This window comes from Staurois parvus, unplaced genomic scaffold (assembly GCF_062004578.1).
Source record: "Staurois parvus isolate SC_StPar_1 unplaced genomic scaffold, SC_StPar_1.0 ptg001461l, whole genome shotgun sequence".
Classification (NCBI taxonomy): Eukaryota; Metazoa; Chordata; class Amphibia; order Anura; family Ranidae; genus Staurois; species Staurois parvus.
In genome coordinates this window covers 303,198-324,444 of record NW_028319257.1, presented here as the reverse complement: position 1 = coordinate 324,444, position 21,247 = coordinate 303,198, and the positions used below count along the sequence as shown (strand labels likewise).

Genomic DNA, 21,247 nt, shown 5'->3' with positions numbered 1-21,247 from the left:
ACTCTCTCCTCTTGCTCCCTGCGGTCAGCAGGATTGACCTTACGTGTGATAATCTTTGACGCAGTAAATGTTGTTCTCCACGTCTACAGTAAAGGGGACGCCATCCAGGCACTCGTTACACACCACGCAGCGGAAGCAGCCAGGATGGTACGATTTCCCCAGGGCCTGCAAGATCTGAAAAGAGACAGACAGGTTAATATGAATGAAGGCAGCCCGGGGCTAGGCAAGTGGATCACATGATGTAATGGCTCATCTAAAAGGGTGGAGAAGCCACAGGAATTCCTGGTAATTACATATCTACACATTAAAGCCCAACTCCAGTCAAAACTAGAGGCCCAAGAGCTAAACTGCCTGTTAGGGAGATCACAGCTGACTTAAATCAGCCATAGATGTATTGTTCAGAAGGACCGGCCAAGATTTGATCCATCTATGGGCACGTTGGTTGTACTGAAGTCGATCCATAGATCAAACTTCGGTACAACCGCCCTGTCAAATTTTTCACATGCGATTACTGCGTGGCAGAACACAATATGGCTGCGGTACGGATTCAAGCAATTTTCCACAGGCTGCAGGAAGGAAAATCACATCTATAGCCTGCCTTACTATCCCTGTGACAGCAGGACAGAAAATAAGGGGAGCGGTAGTCACTGCTGCATAAGGACTAAGGTGGTAATAGTAGCAATAAAACTGGTTCATAGTAGAAAAAAACAACAACATATTTCGGGGGCCGAACAAACCCCTTCATCAGGGCTGAGGAATTTTGGCTGTCCTTTAATGGGCTCAGAAAAGCTTGCCAATACAAGAAGTGGGCTGGTTCTTGGGAGGAGTTATGCAAATATCAAAACTGGGGATGCACAGATACCATTTTTTGAACGGCGAGCAGGAGTACCAATACTTTCGGTCAAGTACTCGCCAATACAGATACTTTGCAGTGCATTTGCATACAAAAATGTATGGACACAAATTGCACTGCAAAGAATAGCATGCGATTTTGAACAGGAATAGTATTCCTGGCTCAATTACATGCGGTTTCCCCATTGCTCCTGCGTGAACCCAGGCTTGTCATAGCAGGAGTTCACACATGAGCTGTGTGGGAATCCTCCCTGCACAAATTCCATGCTGAGCGGACAGTTGGAGAGAAGAGAGTGTGGGAATGTATACCTTGGTGTTGGCCATCAGAGGATGGAGGCAGATGCTCTGGATTCTCAGCTGTAGGAGAGGAGAGAAAGCCACGGCAACGTTCCAGATTCTCAGCTGTAGAAGAGGAGAGAAAGCTGTGGGATTTGAAATCCCCACAGCTTTCTCTCCTCTCCTTGCAGGGATGACCGCACAGGCCTAGCAACTTTTGATTGGTCACCACCATCACTGTGCTGACCAATCAGAAGCTGTCTAGCCCATACGGTCATCCCTGCAAGGAGAGGAGAGAAAGCCACGGGAATTTCAAATCCCATGGTGTTCTTTCCTCTCCTACAGCTGAGAATCCGGAGCATCTGCCGCCATCCTTCGCCTGATAGCTGACACCAGTGTATACATCCCCAAACGCCGTACTCTCCCAGTCAGCATAGGATCCATGCAGGGAAGATTCCCACACCACTCCTGTGGTTATGACCAGCCTGGATTCTCACAGGAGCAGTAGGAAAACCACATGTGATTTGGACAACAGCATTCCTATTCAAAGAGCATGCTATTCTTTGCAGTGCAATCTGCCTCCATACATTTTGCATGGACGCAAATTGCACCGCAGTATCGGCTTGGGTATCAGGAGTATTTTTATCCGCACTTGTGAAAATGCTTAGTATCGGTGCATCCCTAATCAAAATGCCTTGAGTGGATGTCTGGAGGAGTGGGAGTTCCTGGGAAAGCTGTATATGCATGCAGGCCACCCTAGATAACACCCACTTGTGAGCTGAGCCTTCATAATTGAAAGGACTGAATCAAAAAGGGGGAAGGCAGCCAGGGAGAGTGAGGCTGGGGAAGAAAGCTAGGCAATGCTGGGAGTGGGATGGGCTCTGACTTGCAGCTTCTAATGCACATTGTGAGAAGCTCATAGTGTGCAGTGAAATCAAAGTAAGCCACTTCAGTCCAGGAGAGGAGTTGGTACAACTGAAAGACTGAAGAGAAAGCCGGGGGTCAGATTTAATCATCTAGACATGCATGTGTTGTTTGAGTTGTGTCTGTTTAATGACACCCAGTAATGGGTCGCCCAACCATTCTTGGGGTAGAGGGGAGAGATCCCTGATAGTGGGCTGTGTCTGTAGTCCGGGGAAGGTATTCAATGCCGGACCGTGTTGATATGAAATAAGATAGTCACTAAAATACAAGAACAAACATCCCCGCCGGCGAGAGGCAGCGCGTCTTCACACGACCGTGACTAAACGCTGACACGGAGCTGGTGGCGGTTAAAATGCCTCGGGCCGTGCTTGGCAGGATGAGATAAAGGCACAAAAGACACGACGTCGCTCCTCGCATGCCGCACAGACATAAACAGCAGCCAAAGCTGCAGGCGGACATGTCCACGCATGTACAGGAAACTTGTGAGAGACGCGGTGCTGAGCCTGCCAGCATGGGACGTCGGTGGGGGGGATTAGCGCACTGATTCACAGCTTCGGAGGAAGTATGCGCCACTCAATTCACACCGTTCACGATCACAACATGTCTGCAGCGCCTGGAGGGGGAAGATTTGTTTTCTTTCCTTAAAGGGATATAATCACTTTTGCTACATAATGTACAGAGCCCGTATTCAGATTTAAGGGGCCTGCTGCAGCTAGCTGGCATCAGCACACATTATCAGGACTCATAGGCTTTGATTTACTAAAACTGGAGCGTGAAAAATCCGGTGCAGTTTTGCATAGAAACCAATCAGCTTCTTCTTTTTTTTTTTTTTTTTAATTGTGAAAGCTTAATTGAAAAAATCCTAGATTGTAAGCTCCAAGGAGCAGGGCCCTCAATTCCCTCTTGTATTGAACTGTATTGTCTCCCACTATAATGTAAAGCGCTGGCGCCATATAAATCCTGTATAATAATAATAATTGAACAAGCTGAAGTTAAAAGCGGATTGGCTCCCATTATTATTATACAGAATTTATATAGCGCCAACAGTTTGCGCAGCGCTTTACAAAATGATGGTAGACATTACAGTGACAATACAATTTGGTACAATAGGAAACCGAGGGCCCCGCTCATTAGAGCTTACAATCTAGGAGGAAACCATGCACATCTGCACCAGATTCCGAGTGCTCCAGTTTTGATAAATCTCCCCCATAGAGTCACAGCATTGTTGGGCTCATCATGGCACTCTCAGTGAACGCACGTCCTCACAAGAGTGAGAGATCAAAGACAGTTTGGAGGTATTGATGGAGCAGCGCTTTGTGCCTTTAGAAGTGGGATTGCTGGAATTTGCGAGTCCTTGTGGGCGGGAACAAAGTGGGGTTATTCACATCCAACTACCCTGAGCAGAGACATGTAAATAGCAGGAACTGCACTCACCATTTCCATGATAAGATGGCCGCACACAAAACATTTGTCTGCTGTCTGCTGGAAGCCGGAATACTGCAAAGAGAAGAGGAGAAAATCAGGGATGGGGGAAAGGGGATAGATGAGTGTACAATTCGAACCGAGAACCACATCCTCCCCGAAATTGAAAATGGCCTCTTCCAAAGAGCATTAGGAATATTGTTGTCACAGTATTGTCATGGGTGAGCAGCCTTCGAGCGGTTGTAGAACTACAAGTCCCATGAAACATTGCATAACAGACTTAACGCCCAGAAGTGAGGCATGATGGGATTTGAAGTTTTACCACAGTTTACTACCCCTGGCCTATGTCAAACCCAAAACAGTTTACCAGTCTTTAGATGTGTTGGCTGCATTCGTTTTTACCTTTTCAGTATTTTCTTCCCCTTCATTTTCATTTGGGGATCATGCCAGTAACAGTTCCTCTCCTAGGGTGACAACCCCGGCTCACTAGTGTTTTTGTGGAGGAGCAGTGTTGTCACACTAAGACATAAATACAGAAGACCTCTATCTTTTGGGGCAGAATGTCACTATGGGGTTATTTACTAAAACTGGAGAGTGCAAAATCTGGTGCAGCTCTACATAGAAACCAATCAGCTTCCAGGTTTTATCACCAAAGCTTAATTGGACAAGCTGAGGTTATTAGCGGATTGGCTGCCATGCACAACTGTACCAGATTCTGAGTGCTCCAGTCTTAGTAAATCTCCCAACCTGTCAGTTACACCCATACCCCCCCCCCCCCCCCCCCGCCAGAGGGTGCTACATCACACAGGCTGGGCTCACAGTACTCCATGGTTGAGCTGCACTTAAGAACGGATTCACACTGCCGCACTGCAGTTTGGCCGCAGCGTGGGTGTATCTGCGATTTTTGCGCGTTTTACCCGTGGTTCCACTGACTTAACCCTCAGGTTGTCCGTTTTTTTTTCTGAAAGCGTACCTTAAGTCCGGCACGCTGCATCTTTGGTGCACTTTCAGAAAACGGGACAAAAACGTGCAAACTAAGTCTGGGGCCACAAGTAAAATCATGGGAAAAACTGCAAATACGCCTGCACTGCTGCCAAACTGCAGCACAGCAACGTGAAGTTGGTCTTACATGCGGCCATGTTAGCACGGCTCAGTCCAGGGAGAATGCCCACCCCTTCATTGTCACCACAAGGAGAGGTCACCATCTAAGTACATAAGCAAAAAACTGGAATCCCATGGAGGGGTTATATGAAGGTGCACCGGGGGGGGGGGGGGGGGGGGGCCTGTCCAGCAGTGTGTAACCCATAGTCTGTTAATGCAGGTCCTGTACGGATACTGGGGGGCTGTTGGGTTTGGTGGGTCGGGAAAGGAGAGGTAGGTGACATGCCTGGAGTTCTACTTTAATAAACCACAGAAAAGCAAATAAGAGCATTTAATCTTTAAGGTTTCCATACACTGAAGGGACTATTATGGGACAGTCCGATCTTGGACACACCGGGGATTTTTCCATGTCCTGCAATGAAGGTTAAAGGAATGAACCAATAAAATGCATCATTTTCTAGGACCACTTCCCACAACCTCATTGTGTGTCACTGCTTTGAAGACATTCCCCTACACTGCACTTTTCATGCTTCATCTCTTTATGGCCCCATCCCTGACAGAACATGCTCTGGGATATTCATACAAATAAGATGGAAGGTTTCAGGTCTCTGTAGACAGGTCCTCTTTGCCTCAGCAGAGTGAAACTTCCAGGAAAGTGTGAGGAGCTGCCATGTGCCAGGAAACGCTGAGCTGTCACCCAGTCACACCACGGCCGCCCAGTGGGATATTTTTAAATTCCAGAAGGCTGGTGAGTCAGCGAAGATCAGATCTCTGACCATCTGGCCGCACCGTGTTCCAGAATCCTCCAGAGTGACAGGTGGGGGGGGGGGGTGTCAGGAGACCCCCCATGTCACAGCACAGAGCAGGAGAGCTGACACTACCAGGCTGCCACTTGGGTGTCGTGTGACCAGCAGCACCAGAGTGAGAACCTGTCCCTCTAGAATTGGCACAATCTCTCCAACATAAAGGGGGACTCCACTGAGTACCAAGTTTCAGGTGTAGAAGTTGTCACAAACGGATTTACCGGCTCCACATTACACTGAAAACGTAAAGTGTTTCTAAACCCACAACAGTAAAAATCAGTCTGTATATGCAGTGATGCATGCTTGTTATATTTACTGTGGAGCCAAAGGGGTCAATCCTCTGCATTGTGTAAAAATGCGCTTTGATCCTGACTTCTCTGATCCTACCCTTCTTCCAGTGCCTCCCTCTTAATTCCTGATAAGACATATGGTGTGGAGTCACTCTGCACATGCTCAGTTTAGTGTGTATTTTTTTTTCTTTTCTTGGGAGAGTTCATGTGATCGACACAGGGCCAATCAGCACTGTCCAGACAGAGGGTCAGGGGTTTTGCATCTTCTTAGAGCAGGAAAAAAAAACTCCTCCTACAAGCTTTACCAGAGCTCTGCTGGACACTGACAGAAATCACAAGACTGCTCTAACTGCTGATGAGAAAAAGGTATTTAGCAGTTTATATTTACTAAAATAATTGCACTTCCATGTCCCGTGTACTGTGGGAGACCAGATATAGTGGATGCAGGGTCTGAGCTTTAGTAACACTTTAATTTATCACATCTGAAGAAATACGACATTTAGAGACCTGATCACAGCGACCTGACCCCTAAAACTGACCGGAGGCAAAAATTACACCATTAGCGTGATCAATACCATCATGGCGATACTAGTACGGAAAAAACATTGTCGCAAATGACATGCGATATGAACTCTGCCTGTTTACAATTATCGCTTCTGATAAACCCCCCCCCCCCCCATTTCTAACCCATTAGGCCCCTCCCTCACTCACACAGGGCTCAGTGTCCCCGCCACGGACACAAGGCTCAGCAACCCACCCCCCCCCGCCTTCCCACACACAGGGCTTGGTGAACCCCCCCTACACGGCTTGATGTCTCCCCACAAACACAAGGCCACACAGACACACACACGATCCAGCATTCCACCACCTCAACCTACAGAAGGTTCAGTGTTCCCCGTCCCCCCACAGGCAGGCACACTGTTCACACAAAGCAATGTCCCCCCTACAAAGGGCTGAAGTATTTATTCCCTGTCCCCCCCTTCCCAAAACAGGGCTCAGTGTCCCCCCTAAACACAGACAGGCTCAGTATCTCCACCCCCCCCATACTCGGGTCAGATAACATATAATCCGCTCATTTCCACAAATAATGAGTCACCAGCCACAAGTTTCGTTAACCCCTCACCTCCCACCGCAGCGCCTGCGGCTCAGAGACAGCAGTAATAAAATCGGTCGTCTCCGGAGCCACCAACAAAGGAGCATTGTTTACCCGGAAGACACACGGCAGACAAACCAGTAAAGCCCGTCAGTGTGTCTGTGCCCAGATGTGGGCGAGATCAACGCTTTGTCAGCGCAAATACCAGCTGGGCAACCAATGTTGTGCCAATGTCTACTTCCTTCTCCATGGGGCCCCATGTAACCAACCAATAATAACCGCACACACAGATCAATGGCCCATAGCTGAAAAACTAAAGGATGAAATAAGCCGGGGACCGATCACTTCTGAATGTTGTATTAACAGTGAAAACAGCTGATTACCAAGTCATCCCAATCAGGAGGATAAAATGAAGGCAGTAAAGTGTTGCCCTGCAGCACTTGAGCCCCGGGCTCAGCTTCCACCAGGGTACCATTTCCCACTAACCCCCATGTCTTTGCCAGGACTGTCCCCTGCTGGCCTGGAGTGTGATTGTGGCGGTGGTGGGGAAGGGGATCTTTTTACTCCACGAGGAGAAGGAACAGGCGACTATGTGTGAGGAGTTCAGATCCATCACCGGGGCCCTGTCACTGGCACCTTTTACCTGCTGCTTTACTGCCTGTCTATCACAGGGGCTCCTGGCTGAGGGAATGGAATGCATTTCTGGCCCCTGAACCACATTTGAGCCCCTCTGCTCCAGCTGCTTCCTTGAGAAATAAAGAAGGCAATAGGAAATGTTCTCTGGCTGACAGCTCTTCCCTGGGAATGTCTGGGCCCTGGGCCTGGGATAGTGAAATGACCTGTGCTGCCCCTTCTATCATTTCCCATCCCACACCCTCCCCGTGTCAGTGCCGTGTCACAAGGAAGAAAAATGCAAAGTCTGTAAAATCTACCCCTATGTTGCGGTCTGCAGCCATTCCTCTCCACTACCCTCCCCGGCTGAGACACGCTCTGCCCCTGCCAGCCAGACTGAGCTGCAGCAGTGCCCCCGAACCGCTGGGACACACTCTGTTAGCTGCAGTGATACCCCCATCCCACCCCCCTTGCTGGCCACACTCCATCTGTGAGCTGCAGCAGTGACCCCCAACCACCTCCCTAGATGGGCACATTGTGAGCTGCAGCAGTACCCCTCCATTTCCCCACCACCCTCTAGCTGGGCACACTCTGCGAGCTGCAGCAATGCCTTTCTCCCCAGCCTTGTGCCCACCTCTCACCCCCATCTGCCAGACAGTGGCTGCACTCACCAGGAAATCTTCCTCGCAGTAGACTTTTCCATTGACATTGTAGAAGGCCTTCCCCCGCAATCTTCTCCCTGATGGAAGGAACACAAATAAGAGTGAGATTCCCGAAAACAGAAAAAGATCCGACCGATCCGATCACTCTATACGTGGTGTTCATTCAGCACTGACAGCCGGACAATCATTTCAGAAGAATCAGATATTCATTCAATAAAAGGAATGTTCCGGGACATTTACCATGTGATATACAATCATTGATCACAGAGAGAACTTCAGATTTCATTGAAGCAATTCTCAGATTTACATAAAATCATGTTGACACGTCTCAGACTACGCACACTTCCTCAGGGTCGGGATAGTCAGCAGTCCCAGATTGGAGTCTGATCCATAACATACAGCGTAATAAATATGAACATTATATCACAAAAGGAGCATATAATAAAAAAAATACATATCGGCATTGTGTTTACCACTACTGCCTTGCAGCATTGGGGTCCGTGTTTAAAATCCCAGCCGGGACCCGATCTGCATGGAGTTTGCATGTTCTTCTTGTGCTTGTGTTATTTTCCTCCAAACACAAGGCCCGCAAGCCAAATATGGCCGACCAGGCCATTTTATGTGGCCCCTGCACCTTTTCTGCAGTTGCAGTACAAGCCCCACCCTGCCTCAGCAGTTGGCAGCAAAGAGAAGGACAGAACTCCTCTGCCAAACCCTGGGCCTCTCTGTGAAGCCACAGAGATGCTCATCTCTGCCCCCACATCTCAGCAATCGGTGACAGAGAAGAGGACAGGACACCTCCAAAGATTCTGTGCCTCTGTGTGCAGTCGCAGCACCAACGTCTCTGCCTCCCCTGGTCTCAGCATTCAGTAGATTCCACTTCTCCTCTGGTCCTCCTCCAGACTCTGCATTTTCTGCTTCCCAATTCCACCTCTAGCTTCTTCCCAGTAGCAGCACAAGGTAAGGGGGGTGCACTATGATGTAAGGTAGGGTGGGGGACTCTTGACATCTGAGGGGGGGGGGGGTGGGGGTGTGGAGGGAGGGCTGAGGTGCTCTTGACATCTAGTCTTACAGAAACAACCAGCCCTTGGAGGACAACTATAATGCTGATTTGGAGTGTGAAATTGAGTTTGACATCTCTGTTCTAGCAGGTTAGAGAAATCTTACTAGCACAGATCCGCAGTGCTGCAACCCCCCCACACCCCCAGAAATCGGCATACAGAGTGGCCCTGGGGTAGCTCTCACACTGCATCTTCCTACAGACCCATTCACAATCTTGTCTGTAGTATCAGCAACATGAAGAAAAATGTCAGAAATCGCAGTACACTTCAAAAGCCCGTACACACATAACAGAACAAGACAACAAATGTTATTTGTACCCAGAATTATTGCCTGGAAATAGATCCCCATCGTCAGGATAAAGAGTGATTGGACATGCAGCAGTTCCAGCACGCACACTCCGCTCCTCACAAGACCTCCTTCTCTCTACTTCCCTGGTCTCCTCCTCCCATGCCCGCCTCCAGGACTTCTCCAGGGTGTCACCCATCCTCTGGAACTCCCTGCTCCAACCCATGAGATTATCACCTACTCTCCTTTAGGTGCACCCTGAAAACCCACCTCTTCAGGGAAGCCTACCCCACCCCCTGCTAACTTGCCGACCTCCTCCACTCTTCCTACCACTCCATCCCCCACAGCTATCTCCTCCTGTGCCACCATCCTCTCCCTCCTAGATTGTAAGCTCCAAGGAGCAGGGCCCTCGATCCCCTCATGTTTTGCATTGTATTGGTATTGTTCTGTCACATGTTCTGTCCCCCTTTGTAATGTACAGCGCTGAGCGAACTATTGGTGCTTTATAAATACTGTATAATAAATATATATATACACACACACACATTACATATATACACACAAACACTGGGTATAGAAGAAAATCACATTTTGTTGCTCTGCAGCCTAAAATGAAGACAGACACAGTTTTTGTTTTATCCAGCTGTATTTACTTGGTGCAACTTATAACATCCAAGTGAAAGATATAACACCAACATGTAAAAATAAATACATAAATCAAAAACAGAATCACCGAGTTGGAAAAAGGGTCACCTCCTTTTGTCAGTATTTAGTTGAACCACCTTTTGCTTTAATTCCAGCCTTTAGTCTGTTGGGATGTATCTCTACTAACCGTGCACATCTAGACTTTGCAATATTTGCCCGCTCTTCTTTGCAGAACTACTCAAGTTCAGTTAAGCCTGGGCTTTGGTTAGACCATGGAAGGACATTCCCCCTTTTCTCCTCCAACCACCACTGTGTGGTCAGTTTTGCTGTGTGCTTTGGGTCATTGTCATGTTGGAAGGTTAACTGTCTTCCCATTGACAACTTCCTGGCAGCAGAATTTTCTCAAACATTTGACAGTATTTTGCCCCATGACAGATCATGAACGTTGAGACCACATCATCCAATTTCATTCTCATCTGACCAGAACACCTTTTTCCATGTGGCCTCAGAATCTTCAAGGTGCGTTTTGGTGAAGCTCTGTGGTCACTTTCTTGAGGAGCGGCTTTTTTTTTTTGCAACCCTCCCATACAAGCCACATTTGTGGAATTTTGTGATCTTGTTGTCACATGCACACAATGACCACTCTGTCATCAGTTCCTGACACTGCTTCAGAGTTGCTGTAGTCCTCTTGGTAGCCTCTCTGAACAGTTTCCTCCTGGCTCCATCCAGTTTGGAGTGATGTCCTGGTCCAGGGAGGGTCTGTGTTGTACCAAATACCTTCCACTTCCTAATTATAGACTTCACTGTGCTTCTAGGCATTGATAAAGCCTTTGACATTTTTTTGGATTCATTTCCTGACTTGTGCCTGTCCACAACTTTATCCCAGAGATCTTTTGACAGTGCCTTGCCACCCATAGTTGATTGTATGCTTCAGTTGCACTACCAGGGACTAAAATGCTACAGGAAAGTTCTTTTCATGCTGAGCGAATCAAAATGACTACAGCTGATCACAGTTGAGAGTCAAAGTCATTTTTAGGAGGGGGTGATCCTTTTTCCAACTCAGTGATTCGGTTTTTGATTTTTTTCTTCCTGACATGTTGGTGTTATATCTTTCACTTGGATGTTATAAGTTGCTCCGAGTAAATACAGCTGAATAAAACAGAAACAGTGCCTGTCTTCAGTTCAGGCTGCAAAGCAACAAAATGCGATTTGCAATTGCTACACAGGCCATATTGTAACTGAATTTTATTAAAAATGATCTTTCCTGTTCAATATGCAGCTGCTATTTTCTGGAAAATGCAATATGGATAACTGAAGACCTTCTGCACACAGACGCCCCCAGAAAGTCATTTCCTGCTTGTATGATTGGCTTACTGACTTTCCCAAAAGTCTAAGACGAAGATACAAATCAGGTTTTAGACCTCCTCTGCAATGAAAAGGTTACTTTTGGTGAGATACCCCCAAAGGGTTAATCACGCCTAAAGGGATGCAGACCTCACTGGAACCCTGCAAGCAGCAGCTGATTGATAATGAAAGTCAGTCCCATTCAGATTCACTCAACACATGGACACAGACAAACAAAACACTATTTCTTCATAGTAACAAAAAGGTAGGAATCTGCAGCAAAGTTTGGTAAAATTCCTGCAAGGTAATCATCCGATGAGCTGAAAGCAGATTTACATCTTTAACGCTGCAATATAAATCTAAACCGTGATGGACCATCTGCTGTGCCCAGGGCTGCAACAAAGCCATTGATTTTCCACTGCATGTTATTCAGCAATGGCAGTGTAAATGTGATTTCTACACAGTTCCCATCTGCTCCACACGCTATACTTTAGAAGTGACCTATAGACCTTACGTCTGAACAGACAAAGCGAGGTGAGTGTCGGGGATCGAAGAGCAGCCCATGCAGAGTATACTAAATATTATTCTAAGCCGCAGAAACCGGTCGCCCCCGCAGTGCCCGGGACACTAGTACATGCCACGCTCACACAAAAGGCCGCTTGTTCCCGAGACCTAAATAGCTACACAGGAATGTTCGGTCCTCACTGGAGACCCTCGAGGAAGGGCAGGGAGTTTCAGGTGACGCAGCCAGTCTGTCACCTTACCGGCAGATTAATCCTCACCATACTCACTGCAATCAGGTCTGATTTAAAGGTGAACTCCGGCCTTCCCTTCAATCTTGCACAGTTCTCTCCTGTACTGAAATTACTTACTCAGATTTCAATGAACACTGTGAGCTTTTCACAATTTATATTAGAAGCTGCAGCAAGTCCGATAGAGCCCGCCTCATTTCCTGGCTGGTGGACATCCACCATCATCTAGCCCAGGGGTCAACAACCTGTAAATCGCAATCTAACAGTAGACCACAGCCAGGTGACTGGGCTTGCTGACCCGCCATTCCAGAGCATCAGAGTGCAATGAAGAGGGACTACTTGTAAAGTTGGAGCTGTAGTTGGGAGCAGGAGCCTCCAGAGTGGTGCCAGCAGCAGGAAAGAAGAGATCTTCAGCTCAGTGTGAAGCCATACACTGGGCATAATAGTATAGGGCTGCTTTCACGCCGATGTGCTGCGGTTTACCCACACCACGGGAGCAGTGCAGTGTACCTGCAGCTTTCCAGCGGGTTAGCTGTGCTTAGCCATAGACTTCTATAATATCCTACAGGTTTGGTGCATTTTCTGAAAGCGCACCAAAACTCCTGAATGCAGGAGTCCAAAATAACACAACTAAATTTACCTACAGAGACCACTACTAGCACCTAACTAGGAGGGCGCTACATCTGCTAAGTGACTCAACCGCAGGGTTTTACTATCCCCCAACTTCACATGTGAACAAGCTGCCTAATGCAACTAAGGCCTCAGCCGCAAGTGCAGTAGACACCTCCGCTCCTCTGAAAAGCAATCCAATTGTGTTTGGCAGGCGGTGTGGAGGCAATATGGGGCAGCACAGTGGCTAAATGGTTATCACTTCCGCCTGGCAGTACTGGGGTCGTAGGTTCGATTCCAAACCATAGCACCACCTGCCTGGAATTTGCATGTTCTCCTTGTGCCTGCGTGAGTTTCCTCCAGGTACTTCCGGTTTCCTCCCACACTCCAAAAGACATGCTGGTAGGTGAATTGGCTCCTGTCTAAGTTGTCCCTAATATGTGTATGTATTAATGTGAGTTAGGGACCTTAGATTGTACGCCCCTTGAGGGTTAGGGACTGATGTGAACGTACGATATATATGAAAAGCGATGTGTAAATTGGACGACGCTATACAAGTACCTGAAATAAATAAATATGTTGCCTCCTCACCGCCTGATTTAAACCCATGATTTCTGTGCAATGCACATGATTGTGACACGGTAGTACAGCAATTAGAGGTTTAAATCAGGTGTGAGGAGGTGATTTTTGACTTCTCCCATGTTGTTCAGGTAGATCTCCACCTCTTTAAGGTTGCCTACCCCTGATCTAGCCCATTCCTCCCCATCTTGGCCCCTTTCATTCACCCCTGGTTCACGGCCACACGGCCGCGTTTTACACGGGCATGGGAGCCCATTCATTTGAAAGGACTCCCGTGCCCGTGACACGCAGGGAAGAAATCCCTGCACTTCTTTGGAAAACGCAGCCCGCACAGGAACCTCGGTTCCCAGTACGGTTGCGTTTTCCAGTGCGGGCGACGCACCATTAGAACTAATGACACCCGCCCGCGGGTCCGCATTTCTCTGTGTGTGTGGTGCAGCTGCACGGATTTTCGTGCGGATCCGCAGCGGCACCACCCGCACAGATGTGAACCTAGGGTCAATGGATTTCAGTTCTTTCAATCATGGAGGCTCAACAGAATATGTGGATGTTACCCAACGTGGTCTGCTGGCAAATAGAAGTGTCCACTCCTCCAGATTGACACCCACCCGTCAAGGCATTCGGATATTTGCACTGCTTGCATCAGGACAGAGGGCTCTTAAAAAGGAGTACTGAAGCAGGGTGTTGGGATGTTTTCAGGAAGCCATGTATAGGACCATGCCAACCCCTTCGACCAGCTATGATCTGCCTGCATTTCACAGAGAAGAACAGAGACCCAGTGATGACATCACTGAGTATAAAATAAAGTATGTAATAAAAATGGAAAGGGTATATTAAACAATGTCATTAGCATGTTGAGGGGAGGTGGAAACACACCGATATCCGAGGATTATAAATGATAATCATTGGATGAAAATTGCACAGTCCGCTCTCATCCCCCCCCCCCCCCCCCCCCCCCACACACACACACACACACACACACACACTTTAGTCCTAATATTAAGAGAAAATCTTCTGCAGCTTCTGACCTACATATCCCGTTCCTCCACTGGCGGAAAATCTGTGCCATGTGCCAGTGCCATCCCACCTCCCGGGTTGGCAGGGATCCCCCTCTGAGTCACCCCATGGAACTTTCCCCCCGGAGAATCCAAAAACTCATCACAAGGTGGGATTGGATCAGTGGATTCCACGTGTGGGGCGCTGGCTGGCAGGAGACATTTTATGTGGATCACAGTATTCCCTTGTCTCAGTTTTTCCTGGCCGGGAACCGGCACCATGGTGGTGTGGAGCTCATCCTACACAAATCTAAAGTAGAATAATGACACCTCACCCCACAGTATACAACCACATATGGAAAAAGTAGTGTCACATACTGAGGGCACCATATGATACAAGGTAATACCTGGGGGGGGGGGATGGACTACTATGGAATATGGCAGGGATGTTGGGAACCCCCATAATGGACAAAGCAGGTGGACAGACCTGGGAACTCGGCACAGGGATGCTGGGAACCCCTCATAATGGGCACATCAGGTGTACAGACCCGGGAACTCGGAATGGGTGGTGGTAACCCCTCATAATGGGCACAGCAGGTGTACAGACACGGGAACTCATTATGAGGGGTTCCCATCATCCCTGTGCTAAGTACAGAGCTGGGGCCTTCTGTGTATGGTGGAGTGTGTATAACAGACTGGATGATGGATGAAAGAGCATGGACACAAATCACTGGACTCATCCTTAGTTCTGTTCCTTCCTGTGGTCAGTGAGCCCCATCCTGTCCAGGATGTCCCCCTCCTCCTGTGACCCATTTCCTGCCCATTTACTTCCTCTGTAGGTCGGTGCAGATGACAGCAGTGAGGTCATCTTCTGATCAGCACAGAGGCCGCAGTCAGTTCTGTACAAAGCTCGGGAACACTTGTAATAAATAACCACAAAAATGTAAATTTCATTGAAAAATTTTAACAAAATCTAATAATTTTTAAAAACAATTTCAAGGAGTTTGGAGGACAGCCAGAGGTGGCGCCAGATCATCCCACACATTGGGAAGCCAAGAGATCTAATATGCAAATATGGACTTCAACTCCTGACCCCATTTTCCAGACCCGCCCCTCCTCGCTGTACAGACCTGCCCCCTTCATCACAGTCCAAACTCACCCCTTCATCACGGTTCAGATCCACCCCCTCTTCACTGTCCACACCTGCTCCCCCCACACCAATTGTGAGTGACGCATGTGCAGATCCCACCCCCTCCATTCTGCTGGCCAGTGACTCAGCATCAAGACCCACCCCCTCCTCACTATCCAGACCACCTCTGGCTTACTGGTGGTTAGTAGCCCAGTATCCAGACCCACCCCTCCTCACTGGAGGTCAGTGACTCAATATCTAGACCCCGCCCCTACTCACTGTCCAGATCCACCTCCTGTCCACCTGTTAGAGGCTCAGTATCCAGACACCCCGCCCCCTTCCCACTGTTGGTCAGTGACTCGGTATCCAGACCCATCCCTCCTCCCTGTCCAGATCTGCCTCCTGCTCATTGGTGGTTAGTGGCTCAGTAATGAGACCCGCCCCCTCCTCACTGTCCAGACCTGCCCCCTGCTCATTGGTGGTTAGTGGCTCAGTAATGAGACCCGCCCCCTCCTCACTGTCCAGACCTGCCCCCTGCTCATTGGTAGTTAGTGGCTCAGTAATGAGACCCGCCCCCTCCTCACTGTCCAGACCTGCCTCCTGCTCATTGGTGGTTAGTGGCTCAGTAATGAGACCTGCCCACTCCTCACTGTCCAGATCTGCCTAATGCTCATTGGTGGTTAGTGGCTCAGTAATGAGATCCGCCCCCTCCTCACTGCCTCTTGCTCACTGGTGGTTAGTGGCTCATTATTCAGATCCGCCCCTCCTCACTGTCCAGGCCCACCCCCTCCTCATTGTCGATCAGTGACTCAAAATTATCCTCCCAGGTGGAAGACGTGATGAACACACACATTGGCCAAGCCTTTTTCACAGCATTCTGGGCTGTCATAGGCTCTTCAAACTGCACTCCCTTGCCCCTCCCCCACCACTCCATTTGCATCCAAAATTCGAAAAGAAAAAAACTTTAGAAGGTCGGTGAAGGCTGCGGAGCTTTGCCTCATTTCAGACAGAAGATTCTCCAACTTACTGAACAGATGGCAGCACTCCGCACAAAACATGACACAGTCATTAGGAAGAAGTGGTGAGAATGTGAAATAACAGATGAGCGCAATCCTCCGCCGCCAGGAAGAAACACGATAATTAGGACGGTGACTGTTCGAGGCAGCGAGACAACAGACTTTAAAGAAGAACTCCAAAAATCACCTCACGTTTGTGAAGAAATCTGAAGTCTCATCTCTTGCTGTTGGCGCCCGGCCTACCTCCTCACTCTGTGTGGAGTTCCCCTTTAAGAGGACGAGGTATTCCACCCAAAATTACATTTAATCTGCAGAGCAGCCTTAGAGGAATTCATGGACAACTCAGAGGCAGCTGGTCAAATAAATATTTTCATTGAACATCAGTATAGCACGTTCAGGTATTCAGTTCTGACTACTGCATCATAGCACACACATGGGCCCCAGAGAGCCAACCTATGGGATGCTGAGCACCACACACACACACAAACACACCAACCTTGACACTCGAGTTGTCCCCGTTACAGTTCCCCTAACACTAGACATGTGAAATCTGGTACAGCAAGGCAAATGCTCTACTCCAGTCCAGAGGGGTGAAGTCTTATGATAGAAAAAAGAAAAAAAGCGGCAAAGTTGCTTTGTGTATATGCGTAAAGAATTTACCTTATTTTTATGACGGAGGATATAAACCCTGAAACATGTTAAAGTGTTCCGAAACCCACAACAGCAAAATCAGTCTGTATATGCAGTAAAGCATGCTTGTTATACTCACTGTGGAACCAAAGGGGTTAATCCTCTGCATTGTGTAAAAGGCCGTTTGATCCGGTCTTCTCTGCCCCTCCTCTTGTTCAAATGTCTACATCTTATCTCTTGAGAAGACTAACTGAACCCATAGCCATTCTGCACATGCTCAGTTTAGTGTGTATTGCTAGAGAGGTTTTTCTTGGGAGTGTGCATGTGATCAGCACAGGACCAATCAGCACTGTCCAGACAGAGGTCAGGGGTTTTGCATCCTCCTAGTCCTCTGCTGAACACCAATAGGAGTCACAAGACTGCCATATACTGCTGATTTGAAAAGGTATTTAGCAGTTTATATTTACTGAAATAATTTCATTTCCATGTTCTGTGTACTGTGGGAGACCAGATATAGTGAATGCGGGGTCCGGGGAGACCAGATATAGTGAAGGCGGGGTCCGGGGAGACCAGATATAGTGAAGGCGGGGTCCGGGGAGACCAGATATAGTGAAGGCGGGGTCCGGGGAGACCAGATATAGTGAAGGCGGGGTCCGGGGAGACCAGATATAGTGAAGGCGGGGTCCGGGGAGACCAGATATAGTGAAGGCGGGGTCCGGGGAGACCAGATATAGTGAAGGCGGGGTCCGGGGAGACCAGATATAGTGAAGGCGGGGTCCGGGGAGACCAGATATAGTGAAGGCGGGGTCCGGGGAGACCAGATATAGTGAAGGCGGGGTCCGGGGAGACCAGATATAGTGAAGGCGGGGTCCGGGGAGACCAGATATAGTGAAGGCGGGGTCCGGGGAGACCAGATATAGTGAAGGCGGGGTCCGGGGAGACCAGATATAGTGAAGGCGGGGTCCGGGGAGACCAGATATAGTGAAGGCGGGGTCCGGGGAGACCAGATATAGTGAAGGCGGGGTCCGGGGAGACCAGATATAGTGAAGGCGGGGTCCGGGGAGACCAGATATAGTGAAGGCGGGGTCCGGGGAGACCAGATATAGTGAAGGCGGGGTCCGGGGAGACCAGATATAGTGAAGGCGGGGTCCGGGGAGACCAGATATAGTGAAGGCGGGGTCCGGGGAGACCAGATATAGTGAAGGCGGGGTCCGGGGAGACCAGATATAGTGAATGCGGGGTCCGGGGAGACCAGATATAGTGAATGCGGGGTCCGGGGAGACCAGATATAGTGAATGCGGGGTCCGGGGAGACCAGATATAGTGAATGCGGGGTCCGGGGAGACCAGATATAGTGAATGCGGGGTCCGGGGAGACCAGATATAGTGAATGCGGGGTCCGGGGAGACCAGATATAGTGAATGCGGGGTCCGGGGAGACCAGATATAGTGAATGCGGGGTCCGGGGAGACCAGATATAGTGAATGCGGGGTCCGGGGAGACCAGATATAGTGAATGCGGGGTCCGGGGAGACCAGATATAGTGAATGCGGGGTCCGGGGAGACCAGATATAGTGAATGCGGGGTCCGGGGAGACCAGATATAGTGAATGCGGGGTCCGGGGAGACCAGATATAGTGAATGCGGGGTCCGGGGAGACCAGATATAGTGAATGCGGGGTCCGGGGAGACCAGATATAGTGAATGCGGGGTCCGGGGAGACCAGATATAGTGAATGCGGGGTCCGGGGAGACCAGATATAGTGAATGCAGGGTCCTGGGTTTAGTAACACTAAGCTCCAATGAAGGGGGATATAAGCCTGAGCCATGTAGGATAAGACTTGATGAAGGGGGATAAAATCTCTAAATTATGCTAGACACGCCTTGATTAAGGGGGCTATAACCTTGAACCTTGTTGGCTAAGCCCTGATGAAGGGGGATATAACCCGGAACCATGCTGAATAAGCCTTGATGAAGGGGGATATGACCCGGAACCATGTTGATTAAGCTTTGATGAAGAGGGATATGACCCGGAACCATGCTGGATAAACCTTGATGAAGGGGGATATGACCCGGAACCGTGCTGGATAAACCTTGATGAAGGGGGATACAACCCGGAACCATGCCGAACAAGCCTTGATGAAGGGGGATATAACCCAGAACCATGCCGAACAAGCCTTGATGAAGGGGGATATAACCCGGAACCATGCGGAATAGGCCTTGATGAAGGGGGATACAACCCGGAACCATGCTGGACAAGCCTGGATGAAAAGGGATATAACCCGGCACTTGCTGAATAAGCCTTGATGAAGGGGGATATAACCCGGAACCATGCTGGACAAGCCTTGATGAAGGGGGATATAACCCGGAACCATGCTGGACAAGCCTTGATGAAGGGGGATATAACCCGGAACCATGCTGAATAAGCCTTGATGAAGAGGGATATGACCCGGAACCATGCTGGACAAGCCTGGATGAAGAGGGATATGACCCGGAACCATGCTGGACAAGCCTTGATGAAGGGGGATATGACCCGGAACCATGCTGGACAAGCCTTGATGAAGGGGGATATGACCCGGAACCATGCTGGACAAGCCTTGATGAAGGGGGATATAACCCGGAACCATGCTGGACAAGCCTTGATGAAGGAGGATATAACCCGGAACCATGCTGGACAAGCCTTGATGAAGGAGGATATAACCCGGAACCATGCTGGACAAGCCTTGATGAAGGAGGATATAACCCGGAACCATGCTGGACAAGCCTTGATGGAGGATATAACCCGGAACCATGCTGGACAAGCCTTGATGAAGGGGGATATAACCCGGAACCATGCTGGACAAGCCTTGATGAAGGGGGATATAACCCGGAACCATGCTGGACAAGCCTTGATGAAGGGGGATATAACCCGGAACCATGCTGGACAAGCCTTGATGAAGGGGGATATAACCCTGAGCCAAGTTGGATAAGATTAAAGCCACAAAGTAAAGCAAGTCTGAATGAGAACTGAACATCCATCTTTTTCCTTCACAAGGCTTTGCCCTTCTGGATTGGAGCAGAGCTCTCACCTTTTGCTATCCCATATTTTCTTTCCACTATACATGAGGACCATCTGCCATGTGAGCCGTATTTATCTTTTGACGATTTTCTGGTTTGTGTTTTTTTTTTTTCTTAAATCCCACCCAAGAAATAAATACAAAAAACTGCTGAACTGCAGCCAGAATTTCTATTTTGATGTGGAGCACAGTAGGGAAGCAGCCACTGACTGACTCCATTGCAGAGATCTCCCCTCAGTGTGTGACTGACACCAGGACATGAAATGAAGGACAGAACGGGGGGTTGATAATTACTAGGACAGGACGTGAAAGAAAATCCATCTAATGGGGACACAGCCCTTCCCCGCTTCATCCAAAACAAAGGAAAGACAGTTGTGGCTCCAATTAGACTTTAAGCAAAAACAGCCTAAATTAGAGCAGATCAGGAGGAAAGGACACAGAGGAGGCGGAGCCCAATTTCCACATGTGTAATTATTAAAAGGAAAAAGTAAGAAGCATTTTACATTTTGTTGTGTGCCGAGTGACACAGAGTTCAGTTAATATTTTTCTATCCAAAGACTGATTTAACTGATGGGTCACATAGCGGCACGCCGTCACCATCGCATCCTGAGGATTGCGGCCAGTCAGCAGTGAACGCTGTGGGAATCATTAACAGCCTGAAGAGGAGATTTCCTATAAGGAAATCCTGAGGGGCCGCACACTGTGGAAGAGGCTCACCAGTGACACCACAGCCTGATCCATACACAATAGGTAACACATTCTCTACACAGTGCAGATTGCGCACAACCGAGCCTCTCCTGTCCAGTAGGGCCAGGTGGGGGGCCGGGCAGAGCTGAGACACAAAGTGAGGACTTACCGCAAGAGCAGCAGGTGAAGCAGTTGGTGTGGAAGAGGTTCCCCATGGCTTGGCAGGCCTGGCTGGCTCCGTACACCCCCTTCCCGCACTTTATGCAGATGCCTGCGGAAAGAGAAGCCACAGTCAGAGCTCCGTCATTACACAGATAACACTCCACCTTAAACATCATCTCATTTCAATGGATGCAACAAGACAGGATATTGCAGTGATCTATTTATGATAGATTGATATTAGATGGGACAATTCCTCTCTCCCAACGCA

At 48.9% G+C, this 21,247-nt stretch overlaps 1 protein-coding gene across 1 annotated transcript in view; it reads right to left on the bottom strand.

Moving 5' to 3' along the window:
- Positions 1 to 21,247, bottom strand: part of WTIP (WT1 interacting protein) — a 60,267-nt gene that overhangs the window by 11,122 nt on the left and 27,898 nt on the right. Inside the window, exons 2-5 of the mRNA XM_089662367.1 lie at positions 20,987 to 21,088; positions 8,045 to 8,112; positions 3,487 to 3,549; positions 44 to 174 (exon numbers count right to left, since the gene is read on the bottom strand). Coding sequence (XP_089518493.1) covers positions 44 to 174; positions 3,487 to 3,549; positions 8,045 to 8,112; positions 20,987 to 21,088 — 364 coding nt within the window. The remainder of the gene's footprint in view (positions 1 to 43; positions 175 to 3,486; positions 3,550 to 8,044; positions 8,113 to 20,986; positions 21,089 to 21,247) is intronic.